This window comes from Dromaius novaehollandiae, chromosome 11, assembly GCF_036370855.1.
Source record: "Dromaius novaehollandiae isolate bDroNov1 chromosome 11, bDroNov1.hap1, whole genome shotgun sequence".
Taxonomy (NCBI): Eukaryota; Metazoa; Chordata; class Aves; order Casuariiformes; family Dromaiidae; genus Dromaius; species Dromaius novaehollandiae.
In genome coordinates, this window is record NC_088108.1 from 1,879,182 (window position 1) to 1,893,919 (window position 14,738).

The window sequence follows — 14,738 nt, forward strand, 5'->3', positions numbered from 1 at the left end:
TTGCAGCCACACAGACTTTATTGGTAACAGTGACACGGGGAGGCGGCGCGGCGGCCCCGCGCTCGGCCCTCCGAGCCGGCTCGCTCAGCACGGGCAGGAGTTTTTACCGTTGGCATCTTGCGTGAACTCCAGTTTCTGCACCCTGCCCTGCTGCCTCTCCACGTCTCGGTAGAGCAGCGACTTCTGGGCCTTCAGCCGGCAGGCCAGGCACATGAAAATGGACTCCACGTTCTGGCTCTCCTTAGGGTCCTTGGCTGAGGTCTCGAACAGCAGCATGTTGTGCGCGTCGGCGAATTTCAGGGCCATGCTGGATGGCACTTGGATCAGTTCCTTTAAGTCACACTTGTTCCCAACAAGCACCTTTGGCACGAGGGGGGGCACCGCGTGCCCGTTGCACTCCTCGATCCACATCTTGAGGTTGGTGAAGGACGTCATCTTCGTGACGTCGTAAACGAAGACAACGGCGTGCACGTTGCGGTAGTAATGTTCTACCATGCTCTTGCGAAACCTCTCCTGGCCAGCTGTGTCCCACACCTGGACCTGGAAAGCAAAGCACAGCATTCTTGAGGCAGACAAGAAGGAACTTTATGGGAGCACCAAGCGTCCACCCCTAAAGCCAGGGCTTGCTGTCTCAGGAGCACGTTGGTTTGCTGAACTACAGTGGGAAGATGCAGGAGACAGCTACATCTTATTAGACAAGCCAGGATTGCTAGATGAGTTACATAAGCTTCTGGGCATGTGTCCATGGTGCTCAAGACGGTATGTTGCAGTGCCTATGCCCAAAAGCTTGTGTAATTCAAGCAGCAATCCCAGCTTATTTAACAAGAGAGATCATGTCAGCACTTTCATTCACCTTCAGCATTCACAGACAAGTGCAGGGCTCTGCGCAGCACATCCCATTTCCAGCCACCGCAGCTGAGGCCAGCACAGTCAAGAGAATTAGCCACGCACTTTCGGTCCTTGTGCTCCGAGTGAGGAACGTCGCTGCCTGATGGCTGGGTCTTGGTGAAAGACATACCCGACTTTCAAACGCCTTGTCAGGCACCCTTCTACAGCACTCAGCTGCTGGACCGCTCCCTGCTTCTTATCCTCCTCCTGAGGCACTTGACCATCATCCCCACCACAGAAACGAACCGCACAAAACACTTCCCATTTCTTGCACCAGATTGGGACATTGGTCTGCCTAATCCTATGCCATAAAAGAGAGCCCTGAAAATTACACAGTGGCATGTACAGAGGAGGCAGGGCAAAGAGACTGGGCTCCCTGCTGGTCCTCGCAGACGCTGCTGTGAAGCCTGGAATTGGCGATTTCTAAACAAGAGCCTGTGGTTAACCTCAAACCACCCTACACCCCACCAAGACAGTGCCTGCCCCAGAGTCCTTCAGAGGGGAAAAATGCTGGCAAAAAAGAGCTGCTGCTCGTTCACCAATTCCATACCCATCCATCCCAGGCCATTTGATTTGGGTAGAGCAGGAGAGGGAGGGTATGTCTCCCATCTCTCAACCCTCCTCTTGGACTTCCCTGTCACATGTGCTCCCAGGAGAAGGCCAGTTTGCTGTACTACCCTCCAGTCCTGTCTGCTGGAGCACAAATAATATCCAATGGTAGCAAGCCTGGCACCACTCTCAAGCTAGCGGTGGTAAGATGGGCTTCATAGCCTGCACTACAGCTTACAACAACACAGATAGGTGGTGGTGGATGAAGCTGGGGAAAGCAGGGGAGAAATCAATAATTCTTCTCAAAAAAAAAGTATTTCATGGACAGTTTAAAAGCACAACTAAAATTCCAGTTCTAGTTCTCATCAACCAATATTACCTCTAATTTCACTGCGATTAGTCCCTCAAATTTTGATCATCCATCTGTCACCAAAGTAGCAATATTTGTTTCTTCCAGCAGTCTGTCTTATACACAGACTGCCGGTGGTGCTGATCCACATAATCCGGCAGGCCAAGATCAGCTGCAAACTGTGCTTCTCAAGCTGTTTCTTACCAGCTGCTGTCGATCTGCAGATCTGCTCTGACACATCGATCAGATCTCTTCGGGTCTGAGCTAATGAATTTCTTACAGTTGTTACACTGGTCTACGCAGAGCAAATCAGTTCTATTCTAGTTCAGCCAAAATCACATCCCCGTAGCGCTTGCTAACTCCAGCCTGGAACAGTAACATCGCAGGTGTCAAGCGCACTGAAGTCAGCCAGTGTAAGCTCCCGGCCCCCTGGCACGGCCACCGCCAGCCTCCAGCAGCCTGCTCCCCCGAAAACGCACGCGTTTCTGCATCCGGCTCAGTCCTCCGGCGCCCCTGGAGCGTCGCCCCGCGCGGTCCTGCGGTCCACCTCCTGGAGCCGGAGGCGGTCCCGACACTTTGGAGATCCACCTGTGCCGGGTGTCGGAACAACAGGACAATGGCAGTATTTCACCCCGAGCTATTGTTCCGGACTCCCTGCAGACTCGAGCAACCAGCGGAGCCGTGGAGCTCGGGAGATGTCTCTGCAAGACGAGAATGAGAAATCCTCCCAGGGCCCGGTGCTCAGGGCTGCATCCGGAACCGAGGGGCCGCTGAGTGCCGCCCCGGGGGCCAACGTGCGGCCCCGCCGCGGCCGGCCGGGGTCGGCCCTGGGGGCCGCCGCACGCCGCCCCGGCTGCCGCCCGCGCCAAGCGGCCGCCCCCGGCCCGCCCCGCCGCCGCGCCGGCCCCGCGCCCGCCGCCCACCTTGATGCGCTCCCCCTCGATCTCCACCGTTTTCTCCCGGAAGTCCACACCGATGGTGGCCTCGGTCTTCTCGGGGAAGGTGCCCCCGCAGAAGCGGAAGGTCAGGCAGGTCTTGCCCACGTTGGAGTCCCCGATCACGATGATCTTGAAGATGCGGGTCTGCACGTAGGGCTCCAGCGAGGACTCGGGGCCCGGCGGCCGCCCGCCGCCGCCCGCCGCCATCCCGCGCCGCCGCCTCACCGCCTCATGGGGCCGCGCCGCCCCGCGCCGCCCCGCGCCGCGCACAAAGGCTGCGGCTGCGGCTGCGGCTGCGGCGGGCGGAGCGGGATCAGGTGGTCGGTGCACACGGAGAGCGGCGGCCCGCCCCGCCAGCGGGCACCCGCACCGGCACCGGCCCGCCCCACGCACCCGCACCCGCCCGCCCCACGCACCCGCACCAGCACCAGCCCGCCCCGCCAACGGGCACCCGCACCGGCACCGGCCCGCCCCACGCACCCACACCGGCTCGGCCCACCCTGCCAACAGGCACCCGCACCGGCACCGGCCCGCCCCACACACCCGCACCAGCCCACCCCACGCACCCGCACCGGCTCGGCCCACCCTGCCAACAGGCACCCGCACTGGCACCGGCCCGCTCCACGCACCCGCACCAGCCCACCCCACGCACCTGCACCCGCACCGGCTCGCCCCACGCACCTGCACCAGCCCACCCCACGCACCCGCACCGGCACCAGCCCGCCCCACGCACCCGCACTGGCCCACCCCACGCACCCGCACCGGCACCGGCCTGCCCCACGCACCCCCACCGGCTCGGCCCACCCTGCCAACGGGCACCCCTACCGGCACCAGCCCGCCCCACCAACGGGCACCCGCACCCGCACCGGCCCGCCCCACGCACCTGCACCAGCCCAGCCCACCCTGCCAGCGGGCACCTGCACCCGCCCACCCCACGCACCCGCACCAGCACCAGCCCGCCCCGCCAGCGGGCACCCGCACTGGCACCAGCCCGCCCCACGCACCCGCACCACCCACCAGCCCCTGCGCTGTGGAGACACAGCCGGTGTCACAGGAACATGGGCACAGAGACATGGTTGGTGTCACACCAACATGGGCACAGAAACACAGTTGGTATCACACCAACGTGGGCCTAAAACCAAACTGGTGTCACAGCAACGTGGTCACAAAGACACGGCCAGTGTCACACCTGTCAGGGCACAGAGACACAGCCGGTGTCCCACCAATGCAGGCACAGAGACACGACCATTGTACTACTTGTCAGGGCAGGGAGACAGTGTCACAGCAACATAGGCACAGTGACACAGCCAGTGTAACAGCTGTAAGGGCATGGAGACACAGCCAGTGTCACTCCAACACGGGCACAGAGACATGGTCATTGCCACACCAATATGGGCACAGATAGATGGCCAGTGATACACCTGTCAGGGCACAGAGACACAGCCAGTGTCACACCAACACAGGCACAGAGACAATGTCGGTGTCACACAAATATCACCACAGAGATATGGCCATTGTCCCACCTGTCAGGGCATGAAGACACAGCTGGTGTCACACCAACATGGTGGCACAGAGAAGCAGTCAGTGTCACACCAATGTTTCTCTGTATATTGAAAGGCGTGACACTGGCTGAATATCTGTGCCCATGTTGGTGTGACACCAGCTAGATCTCCGTAACCTGACAGGTGGGACATCAGCTGTATCTCTGTGCTCATGTTGGTGTGACCCCAGCCAAGTCTCTGTGCCCATTTTGTTGTGACACCGGCTGTGTCATCCTGCTGATGTCGGTGTGAAACCAGCTGTGTCTCTGGGCCAGTATGTTTGTAACATTGGCCATGTCTGTGCACACGCTGCTGTGACACCGGCTATGTCTCTGTGCCCATACTGCGGTGACACCAGCTGTGTCTCTGTGCCCATGTTGGTGTGACACCAGCCATGTGTGTGTGCCCATGTTGGTGTCACACCAGCTGTGCCACTGTGCCCTGACTTGTGTGACACCAACTGTGTCTCTGTGCCATGACAAGTGTGACACCATCTGTGTCTCTGTGCCTATGTTGCTGTGCCACCAGCTGTGTTTCTGTGCCTATGTTGGTGTGACACCAGCCATGTGTGTGTGCCCATGTTGGTGTCACACCAGCTGTGCCACTGTGCCCTGACTTGTGTGACACCATCTGTGTCTCTGTGCCATGACAAGTGTGACACCGTCTGTGTCTCTGTGCCTATGTTGCTGTGCCACCAGTTGTGCCTCTGTGCCAATGTTGGTGTGACACTGGTTGTGTCCCTGTGCCCACGTTGCTCTGACACCAGACCTGTCTCTGTGCCCAAGTTAGTGTGACATGGGCCGTGTCTCTATACCCATATTGGTGTGACACCGGCTGTGTCTCTGTTCTGACATTGTGGCACCAACTGTGTGTCTGTGCCCTGATAGGTGTGACACCAGCCATTGCTCTGTGCCCATGCTGGTACCAGCTGGGTCTCTATGCCCATGTTAGCGTGATATAGGAAGTGTCTGTGCACCCTGATGGGTGAAAAATGGCTGGTGCCATGCCACTATTGGCACAGAGACACAGCTGCTGTCCCACCAACATGGGCATAAAGACACGGCTAGTGTAACACCAGCACGGGCATGGAGCAATGGCCAGTGTCACCCCTGTCAGGGCACAGAGACAGCCAGTGTCACACCAATGTGGGTACAGAGTCATGGCAGATGTCACACTCAGGTGAGGCAGCAGACACCTGGCCCAGTGGCCATTTGCCCACTCCTAGCTCCTCGCTCCCCATAGGGCAGCAGCGCTGAGGAGCAGGAGCAGAGCATGGCAGCTTGCCTTTGGCCGCAAGATGACCATGGCTAATCTTTTTGGAAAGGGGAGCGCTGTGCTCCCACAGAACAGGGTAAATCCCTCACGTGGGGAGCCCCGGCAGGACAGACTACCCAGCTCCTCGTGCCTTTGCAGCCTCTGCCTGGGAGCCCTGCAGCTCACCAGAGCGGCAAGAGCAGCACGACATGCACCCCACAGGCCACCTCCCCTGGACAGGCTGGGGACCAGCAGGACAGGCAGGCAGTGACAGAGCTGAGAGAGGGTTGAGGGAGACAAGTTTAAAGGCAGTGCTGGGAACTGGGGGGAAAAAATTACCCACATGCTTGAGGGCTCATCACCGCCCAGGCAACAGCTTACAATGCCAGAAAGACCCTCTTTGTATGTGGCTTGGCAGCCCCAACCAGGGGTGCTGCTGCCTTTGGGTTGCGGGGTGCTCAGAGGACGATGTGTCCTGATCAGTGTGCAGAAGGGGCCCCAAGCAGGCTGTGGCAGCTTGCGTGGATGCTCTGGCCCAGGGAGAGCCATGCATCGCAGGACTGGAGAGGAGATGTGCAGAGAGAGGGGGGCCTGTGGCTGCTGAGCTGCAGCTCCTGCAGAGGAGCTGGGCTCCCCAGCCCTTCTCCTTGGCTTTCCTGGGGTGCAATGGAGCTCCTAGCTGCTGCTGTCCACTTTGGAGATGACAAGGAACAGGCTGAGGCCACGCTTATCCCCATGCTTCGTGGATGGAGCAGGGCAACAGGTCCTCTGCAAACCTCTGCCTGGATCCATGCCCAGGGAGTGGGGGCACCGAGGTTTGCAGCCTGAACGAGGAAAGGATGGTTAGGGGCAGAAGCGAGGGGTATCAGGCACAGCAGAAAGAAGGGTACCACTGCTAGAAGGAAGCGTTAAGGAACTCCGGAGCTTGGCTTTCTTCTCACAGCTAATATGAAACAGGGTGGGTGGCACGCTGCGGCACAGGGAGAGAAGGGTAAAATGGAGAACTGCCAAGGCAGTAGGAGGGAGAAGGGATCCTTTGCGGTGTCTGCAGAGGCCTGCAGTGCTCCAAGGTGGGGCTGCTGCTGCTGCCCTGATAAGGCAGCCCAGGCAGCTCCAAAAGAGATCACAGCCCCCTAAAATTGGTCCCTGATACAACAAGGCCCCTGCAGTGCAGGCACTTGATGGGAAATGAAGGAGCCAAAGGCTGGGAAGGATTTGCCAGAGGTCCCTAGGTTGTCCCAGCTACCCCAGGATATCAGAGGAAATGAGCAGCCTTGTTCCAGCATCACTGAAATGAAAACAAAAGAGTGCAAGAAACCCCCTAGCAAGCAGAAAAGACTCATAAACAAGAGTGTGCCTGAAGCATAAAGATTGTCCTCTCCTTTCAAGTTTGCTCCCGTTCACAGATTTAACTGAGCAAGACTACCATTTCTAACCTCTATACAGTACTGCTTCACCTAACTGGGTTCTCTCCAGTGTAAAGAGCAGTCTTGCAGAAGAGATCACCCCTGTCCAGGCTCATGCCTACAGCAGCTGATCTGGGGATTTGGTTCATAAAGGAAGCTCAGCCAATACAGCCAAAAGATCCACCTGGACTGTGTCCCAGAGATGTTATCAGGAGAGCATCGGTGATAACCCGTCTTGTTCTGTCCCAGCCAAAAACCTCTAAAGGAGTCAAGGTGACACGAGGACATCAGCTGCAGAGTTGCTGCTCAGCCCTCTCCTTGTGGGTGTACAGTCAGCACCAAGAGGACCCAAGGAAAGAGCCTTTTCTCAGGGGCAGTTTGATCATCTTAGGGACTCAACCCCAATGCCAGCCCCTCCTCAGCAACTCCACATGGGAAACCCCTGCCGAAGTTCTACAAGTGCCACCATCACTCCCTGCATGGGAGCTGCACCAAATAATCTTTTTCTGCATCAAGCAATCTCATTTGCTCAGAACATTATGGTCTTTTAAAATGGAAAGCTTGTTTCTAGCTGCTAGGAATAACCCAGGTACAATCTCCACGCCTCCACAAACCCAGACGTCCCACTCCAGTGGCAAGTCTGCCATCCACACCCCACTTCTCTGCGCTCATGTAGCCTGACCGCCACGAGGCACAACTCTCAGCACTGAGAGTCTATTGCTGGCCAAGATGTCGACATCATCCAGCCACTGGCAGAGCACTCTGCCAGGTAGCACTGCTGCTGCCCAGCAGGAAAGCTCCCATATTTCAGATCCTGCGACTTCTCAGCAATTCCTCTCCCCTTGCTCTGACCTTACATCAGTTCCAGGCCCTTCACTCCAGCTTTTCTGCTCTGGGCCGATTTAGATTGCTGCTGCTGCTGCCCCAGATCTCCTGTTTTTCTATGACACTCAGCCTGGAGAGATTCCTGGAACAAGCAAGTTGGGAAGTTGCTGTCTCTGGAAGAGACTGCTGTGGGAACTGGCTTCCACATTCATGCTCAAATGTGCTTAGCAGAGTGCCTGACTTGCTCCTCAGATCACAAAAGACAGAGTAAAGGGGCCAGGAGGGAAGATATGAGTAGGTAGGCAAGAAGGCTCCCAGTTGGTGCTTCAAGGCTGTATAGAAAGAGGTCCCTATTTTAAGGGATAAATATTTGCCTCAACCTCTTTTTATGCCCCTTAAAAGACAGCAGGAAAAAAACAGCACCAATATTTAAGCCCTGGCTGCATCTTCAGTTTTCTCTGCTACCAACTATTTAGGTGCTATTTAGGTGGCCCTCCAAGGAGCCAGAGAAGCCTTCCTAGCAGTTGGCCCAGCTCATACAACCGACCTACCCAAGGGTGTCTGCTTCCCAAGTCAGGCAGAGACCCATGCCAGTCTCCCAGGCAGGACAGCACACCCCTGCTCAGTGCTCTTTTCAACTCATTCACTTTACACCACCACCAAGAGATGGGAGGAGCTTATAAAAAATAAATACTTTGCAAAGACAATGTTTTCAGGGAATTCCCAGAAGCTTATATTTGCAGAAGCTATTTGTCAGAGACTAGAGCCTCTTGTTTTCCATCTGAGACTGTCTTGACTTTCTCCAGTCTGTGAAATAAGATGCCAGTGTCAGGTCCAAGCTGTCTCCCTTCAAAGGGACAAGGCTTCCCATTGTAACGTGGCAGAAATGTCAAACTTGAGAGGCTTCTCTCCTCTGGCTCAACAGACAGCCTGGAAAGCAACTTGTCTGCAATGTTTGGGATCACAGGCTGCAGGAGAGTCCCATAGACCCGCAGGCATTCCAGCGTAACATGGATGATGGTGTCGAGCCAGAGCTTCTCTGCAGGGTCTTTTCGGTCCAGTTTCCAGGGCTTGTGTCTCTGGAAGAAGCCATTGGTCTCTCTTACGCACAAGGCAATACATTCTAAAGCCTTGTAGATCTGGAAACTTTCAAAATAACTGGCCACCTGCAGAGGCAGAGAAGCCACAGATGCCACCAGCTCATAGTCTTCAGTTATAGCCCTGCCCAAGGCTTGTGTCCCATCACAATCTGAAATCTTTGGAAAACAAGACTCTGAGAAACAAGGGTAAGTGTTGCTGGGGTTGATGCTGAGAGCTGTTGAACGATTCAGAAGTCCCCCAAGCGCATCTGCCAGTTCTGAATTCACTAACTTAACAACCTTCTCATCATAATAGTCACAATCCCGCTCAGGCACACCTTGCCTTAGCAGGAAGTACCGAAAACCATCTACTGTGTACTGTCCAAAACAAGAAATGGGGTCAATCACATTGCCCAGGCTTTTGGACATCTTCTGTCCATGGACAGTCCAGTGGGAGTGCACGCAGATCCGCTCAGGGGGGGCCAGCCCAGCCGCCATCAGCAGTGCTGGCCAGTAGACAGCATGAAACTTGAGGATGTCCTTGCCCACAATATGGTGTGCGGCAGGCCACCACTCACCGTGTGTCTCAGGGTAACCCACAACGCTCAGATAGTTCACCAAGGCATCCACCCATACATAAATAGTTTGCGTTGAGTCACTGGGGACAGGGATACCCCATTGTAACCGGCTTCTCTCACGAGAGACAGACAAGTCCGGCAGGTCCTCTTCCAGCCAGTGGAGCACTTGCTGATAGAAAGGAACAGGGGAAATGACACATGGGTTGTCCCGGAGCCACTTCTGCAACGGCTTCTGGAATTCAGAGAGCCTGAACATATAATTCTCCTCTTTGGTCCAGTGCACCTGACAACACAGGAGAAAAAAGAATTACAACCCAGATGAACAATTTTATAATTTGCACACAGCATTTCCAGTACGGAGTTTGTCACACGATGCTGCATTTGCATTTGGGTGTGTTCCCCACCACACGTGGAGTCCCTGGGGTCCTTCTATGATTAGAGGGAACCTCCTCTCCTAAATCCTAAGACACCAGCTCGCTGGGTTCCCTGGGAAGACACGTAAAGATTTAGGCACTCAGAATGGCTCAGCATTCTGCTTTTAAAGATCCTTGGGTCCCCAGGGCAGGAATACCTTTCTACATGCCAGATTTATCTGCCATTGGGCAAGAACTACAGAGGCAAGAATACACTTCCTTAAAAATATAGCCTTGCAAAAATGGTACAGAACCATAAAAAGACAAAGTGACATGAGTCATTGTTAATTACTGCCTTACTAAAGATCCTGGTGGGTGCCTTAGCTTCTCCCCTAGCTGCTGCCTCCCTCTTTTCCCCCAGTTTAAGCTTCAGTGCATCTTAGCTGCTAACCTTGATAGGCCATACTGGTACAAACAGATTTATAGTCCTGTAAAAGTACTGACAGCACTTCTCCCACATTTAAGTTCATTAAAGGACACATCTCGCTAAAACAACGAAAACTTTGCAGGTAGGTAAGGTATGACTGAACTGTGTAAAGGCACTCTAGTTCTATGGCTAGGCTAGGAATTCTTATCTTTTAAAATTAAATAAGGCTCCAAAATAATGGAGGCATCGTGCAGGGCAGAGTTGCAGTTTCTAGCACTGAACCCAACAACTTCTGACCGAGCCAGAAAGTGCATCACTCTCATTACAAGCAATAAAGAACCTACCACATCTGAAGGCAAGATAGCCTAAGGAATAATTAGTCTCTGTGGTATGAAACTACAGTTCATGGCATAGTTGAATTTGTCTCATTTCAGCTAATAACTGCCACTATCTTTGCTTGCCAAATTAAAAGGTCAGCCCAAAAGAAACACTCTTCCCTACTATGAGCGAGTTTCACCAAAGTGGTTTTTTTCCCCCTGAATTCTTTATAATTTTTCATAATCTTTTCTGATTTCTGGATCCCATATGTCAGCACTCAGCCCAGGAGTAACACTGCATACAGAGGTGATACCATGTCCTCTGTCCAATATTCTCTTTTAAACAAGCCAGTGATCCTTTTGGTCATGACTCAGGACAGAAGAGCCAACTTGGCAAACTGGGAACTGCAGTCCTTTCTTGCAAAACGCTGACCAAGTCTGGTGCTTTGTTCTGAAGAACCCTCCTCATGTCACCTGCCAAGTGCTAGGAGCAGTTAGCCAACAGCAGAAAAGGTGCAGCTGAAGAGCAGTAGAAAGTAGTTCAGTGGGAAGGGGAGAAGAGTTCATTAATACGCCATCTCCTGAGAACAGGTAAGTAGAGCCTGCAGCATATAGAGAGACCAGTAAAGCGCAGAGTAGTTATAACAACGTGTAAAACCAGGGTCTCCGTTCAAGTTTTGTCTGTGAACAGTTAGTGGAATATCCTCCCTGAGGAGAAATCTGAGTGCCATCCCTCCGGACCTTCAAACAGCCCTGACCTTAGGAATACAGGATAATTCAGGTTGGAAGGCACCTCCGGAAGTCTCTAGTCCAACCTCCTGCTCACAGCAGGGCTAGCTATGGGGTCAGACCAAGTTACTCAGGACTTTAGCCAGTCAGGTCTTGAAAACCTCCAAGGATGGAAGCAGCATAACCTCCCTGGGCAGCCTGTTCCACTCCCTGACTGTCCTCATGAGGAAACAGTTTCTTCTTAAATCCAGTCTGAACCTCTCTTTTTTTCAACTTAAGTCCATCCTCTCTCATCCTCCTGCTAGGCACCACTGGAAGAACTTTGTTCCACCTTCTTTATAACCTCCTCATAGACTTTGGGGAGCTTCTGCCTTTAGGCCCTCCCAAAGCCCTATCTTCTCCAGGCTGAACAAGCCCAGCTCCCTCAGCCTCTCCTCACATGACAACCTCCTGACCATCTCGCTGGCCTCCCCTGGACTTGTTCCAGTTTATTGATCATTTTCCCTGTACTGCGAGACCCAAAACTGGATGCAATATCTAGATGCGGTCTAATGAGGGCTGAGTAAAGGGGAATAATCACTTCCCTTGAACAGGCAATGCTTCTGTTCCTACAGCCCAGGATAATCCTGTTGGCTGCGTTTGCCTCCAGGGCACATCGCTGGTTCATGTTCAGCTTACTGTTTACCAAAACCTCCAGGGCTTTTTCAGCAGAGCTGTTCCCTGACCAGCCAGTCCCCAGCTCCTCATCAGAAAGAGAATCACTGCAACCCCACATGCACCAACTGTCTCTAGGCTGGACCCGAGCAATGAACAAAAAACAGAAATGCAGTTCCTCTCCCAGTAAATGCAGAACAGCACAATCCTTGGTCCTGCATCAGCACTTCCCAAAAGAGGGCATCTTTTCACTGTATAGGTAAACTAAACTACCATCGCACACAAGAATGAACTGTCACAGGCAGCCCATAAAAACTGAGCAGTGGGGGTGGGAAGGGCCCTCCACATTGCACACTCATAGTAGGGTTGTTGTCAGCACTAGTATGGGGTGGCTGGGGCTTTGCCCCACAGAGGCGGGGAACCCCCAAAGATGAAGCCCCCCACCTCTCCAGGGAGCCATCCCAGGGCCATGCCACTGTCCTGGGGAAGGAGCTTTTCCTAATGCCCAATCTGATGCCCACAGCACAGCTTGCAGCTTGACCCGTTTGCCTAGCGCATGGCAACACCGAGAAGCATTTGGCTTTGCAGTCTTTGTAACTGCCTTGCAAGTAATTGTAGGCTGCTAGTAAATCATCCCTTCAACTCCTCTTTGCCAAATTAAACCAGCCCAGCTCCCTCTACCTCTTGTAGGCCTGTGCTCTGTACCCCCTGACCATGCTGGGAGCCCTCTGCTGGCCCCTCTCCAGCTTCTCTGCATGACAAATGACACAAACACACACTAACAGGGTGAAGAGGGAGGATAATTTCCTGCAAAACAGTCTCTCATATCTCAGTGGGTTTAAGGAAGATCTGAAGAACACCATTCAAAGGTGAGCTACACATTTTCCCCCCCCAGGCTCTATCTGATACCAAAAGTCTGAGACTCAGAGGTATCAGTTTTATGATATGTTGTATTCTCCTCCTTTTCATCCACACGTTCATCAGGCAACAACTCACCTGTCTCTCTCTTTCTGATTAGAGATAAACACCTACCATCCTTTCCCCCACACCCTGTAAGATCTTCTCAACACCATAAACACCCTTGCTCTTGGGCAGTCTGATACACAGCTAAGGCATGCAATTGTTCTCAGTGTATATTCGACTTTGAGATCTGCTGCCTCTATCTTAGACCAAAAATATACACATACATATTTGCCCGAGAACTCACCTTTTTCCCCAACTACATTAGGTGCTCTATCAAGAGACAATATTTGCCCCTTTATATAGTGAGCCAACACTCCTATGCTCCAGTTAGTCACACTTCAGAGATTATTCTCCTCCTCTCTGCAACTGCTGGATTAAATCACCTAACCGCTAACGTTATAAAAAATCTGCAGTGGCAGAGAGATTGCAGGTCAGGCAGCACACACCCAGCTGCAGTGCTATACAATCACCAGACTATAGGCAGATGACATTATAGCGTTTTACTTAAGGCCAACAACCATGCGACGGGATATGACTGAGGTAAAGCATCTGGTGGCCAAGCCAAACTCCCTTACAAACTGGGTTCAAAACTCTGGACGCCTAACTCAGTTACAAACAGTTACCCTAACCCAAAGGGCACCTTTTTCCTTCTTTGTAGCCAGCTTCTCTCAACACTGCTTTAAAACACTGTTTCCAGGCCAATAGCCTGTGAAATCCAGTGGCAGAGAGTCCTCGCTATGTGACACGGCTGAGATTTGTCGGTCATTTGGCGTCTTTGGGATTCCATTGGCAGCTCTCCCCCATATAACGATACACAGCTACAAAGAGACGTGTCTTGAAGTACGGGCAAGTCTCAGCTGACGTGAAATACAAAGCCTATAGGAAGCCTTCAACACCCCCAAAGTGACAGACGGGTAGGCAGCGTGCACTCCGGACTGCCTAAACTCAACGGGGCAGGTGCAGGTGCCGTTACCTGATGGCCGGTCTCCAAGGACACCTTGCGCGCGCGCCCCTGGGCGTCCCTGCGGTCGGCGAGCTGGCTCTCGGGCAGGAAGCACTCCTCGGCGGTGCAGTACCAGCCCTCGTAGCAGCCTTTGTAGAGCGCCCCGCGGCCCTGCAGGGCAGCCCAGAAATGCTGCACGGCTCGCCGGTGCCGGGGCTCGCTGGTGCAGACGAAGTCGGTGAAGGAGACGGCGGCCTGCGCCAGGGCCTGGCGGAACAGCCCCGACACCCGGGCGCACAGCTGCGGCGGGGACACTCCCGCCGCCGCGGCTGCCTGCTGGATCTTCAGCCCGTGCTCGTCAGTCCCTGAAACGCGGAGAGACACGAGTGCCGCGGGGGCCCGGGGCAGCAGGGCAGGGCCGGCCTTGCCCCGCCGCTGCTGGGGACGGGCCCGGGACGGGGGGGAGCTGCGCGGCCGCGCGGAAAAGCCCCGGGGACGCGGGGGTTAAGTGAGACCCGAGGGAGCAGGAGCCGCGGCAGCTCCGCGGGACGAGCCCCGGGGCACCGGACGGACGCGTAGAGGGGCACCCGGGAGACCCAAGGCCGAGCCGCGGCGGAAGCGCCGGCCCGGCGCCCCTCGCTCACCCGTGGAGAGGCGGCCCGGGGCGGCGCCGCGCAGGCGGCGGTGGCGGTGCAGCGCGTCCGCCAGCAGCGCGGAGTAGAGGTGTCCGATATGCGGCGGCGCGTTGGCGTAGAAGATGGGCGTGGAGAGCAGCACGCCGCGGCCAGGGCCAGGGCCGCGGCCGGGGCCGGAGCCAGGACCGGCGGCGGCATCGGCGGCGGCACCGCAGAGACCCCGCGCGAGGCGGCGCGGCGGCCACAGCAGCATGGCGGCCCGACCATAGAGGCGAGGGGCGCAGAGCGGCCGCCTGGGAAGGGGGGGCGG

The 14,738-nt window shown here is 55.0% G+C and overlaps 2 protein-coding genes across 3 annotated transcripts; both read right to left on the reverse strand.

Moving 5' to 3' along the window:
• Positions 1–3,132, reverse strand: RAB33A (RAB33A, member RAS oncogene family). 2 transcript variants are annotated; one of them, XM_064517972.1, is made up of 3 exons: positions 2,710–3,132; positions 2,266–2,487; positions 1–540 (listed from the first exon to the last, which is right to left on the reverse strand). In XM_064517972.1, exons 1-3 carry the CDS (start codon positions 2,929–2,931, stop codon positions 85–87), a joined length of 900 nt encoding a protein of 299 aa, XP_064374042.1. In that variant the 5' UTR covers positions 2,932–3,132; the 3' UTR covers positions 1–84. The 2 variants fall into 2 exon arrangements, with proteins under 2 accessions (XP_064374042.1, XP_064374044.1); XM_064517974.1 differs by lacking the exon at positions 2,266–2,487 and having other exon boundaries at positions 2,710–3,122.
• Positions 3,133–8,459: 5,327 nt separating this feature from the next.
• MARS2 (methionyl-tRNA synthetase 2, mitochondrial) lies at positions 8,460–14,716 on the reverse strand. The gene is given in 4 exon segments (XM_026112922.2): positions 8,460–8,549; positions 8,551–9,690; positions 13,824–14,158; positions 14,438–14,716. Coding segments are annotated over 4 exon segments (1,758 nt in total). The 5' UTR covers positions 14,682–14,716; the 3' UTR covers positions 8,460–8,510.
• Between the last annotated feature and the right edge of the window lie 22 nt (positions 14,717–14,738).

Coding starts and splice junctions, on each gene's coding strand:
- RAB33A (XM_064517972.1), bottom strand. CDS start 2,931: ATGGCGGCGGGCGGCGGCGGGCGGCCGCCGGGCCCCGAGTCCTCGCTG. Junction 2,488..2,709: donor TCGAGGGGGAGCGCATCAAG/GTGGGCGGCGGG, acceptor CTCGTCTTGCAG/AGACATCTCCCGAGCTCCAC. Junction 541..2,265: donor TGAGCCGGATGCAGAAACGC/GTGCGTTTTCGG, acceptor TTTGCTTTCCAG/GTCCAGGTGTGGGACACAGC.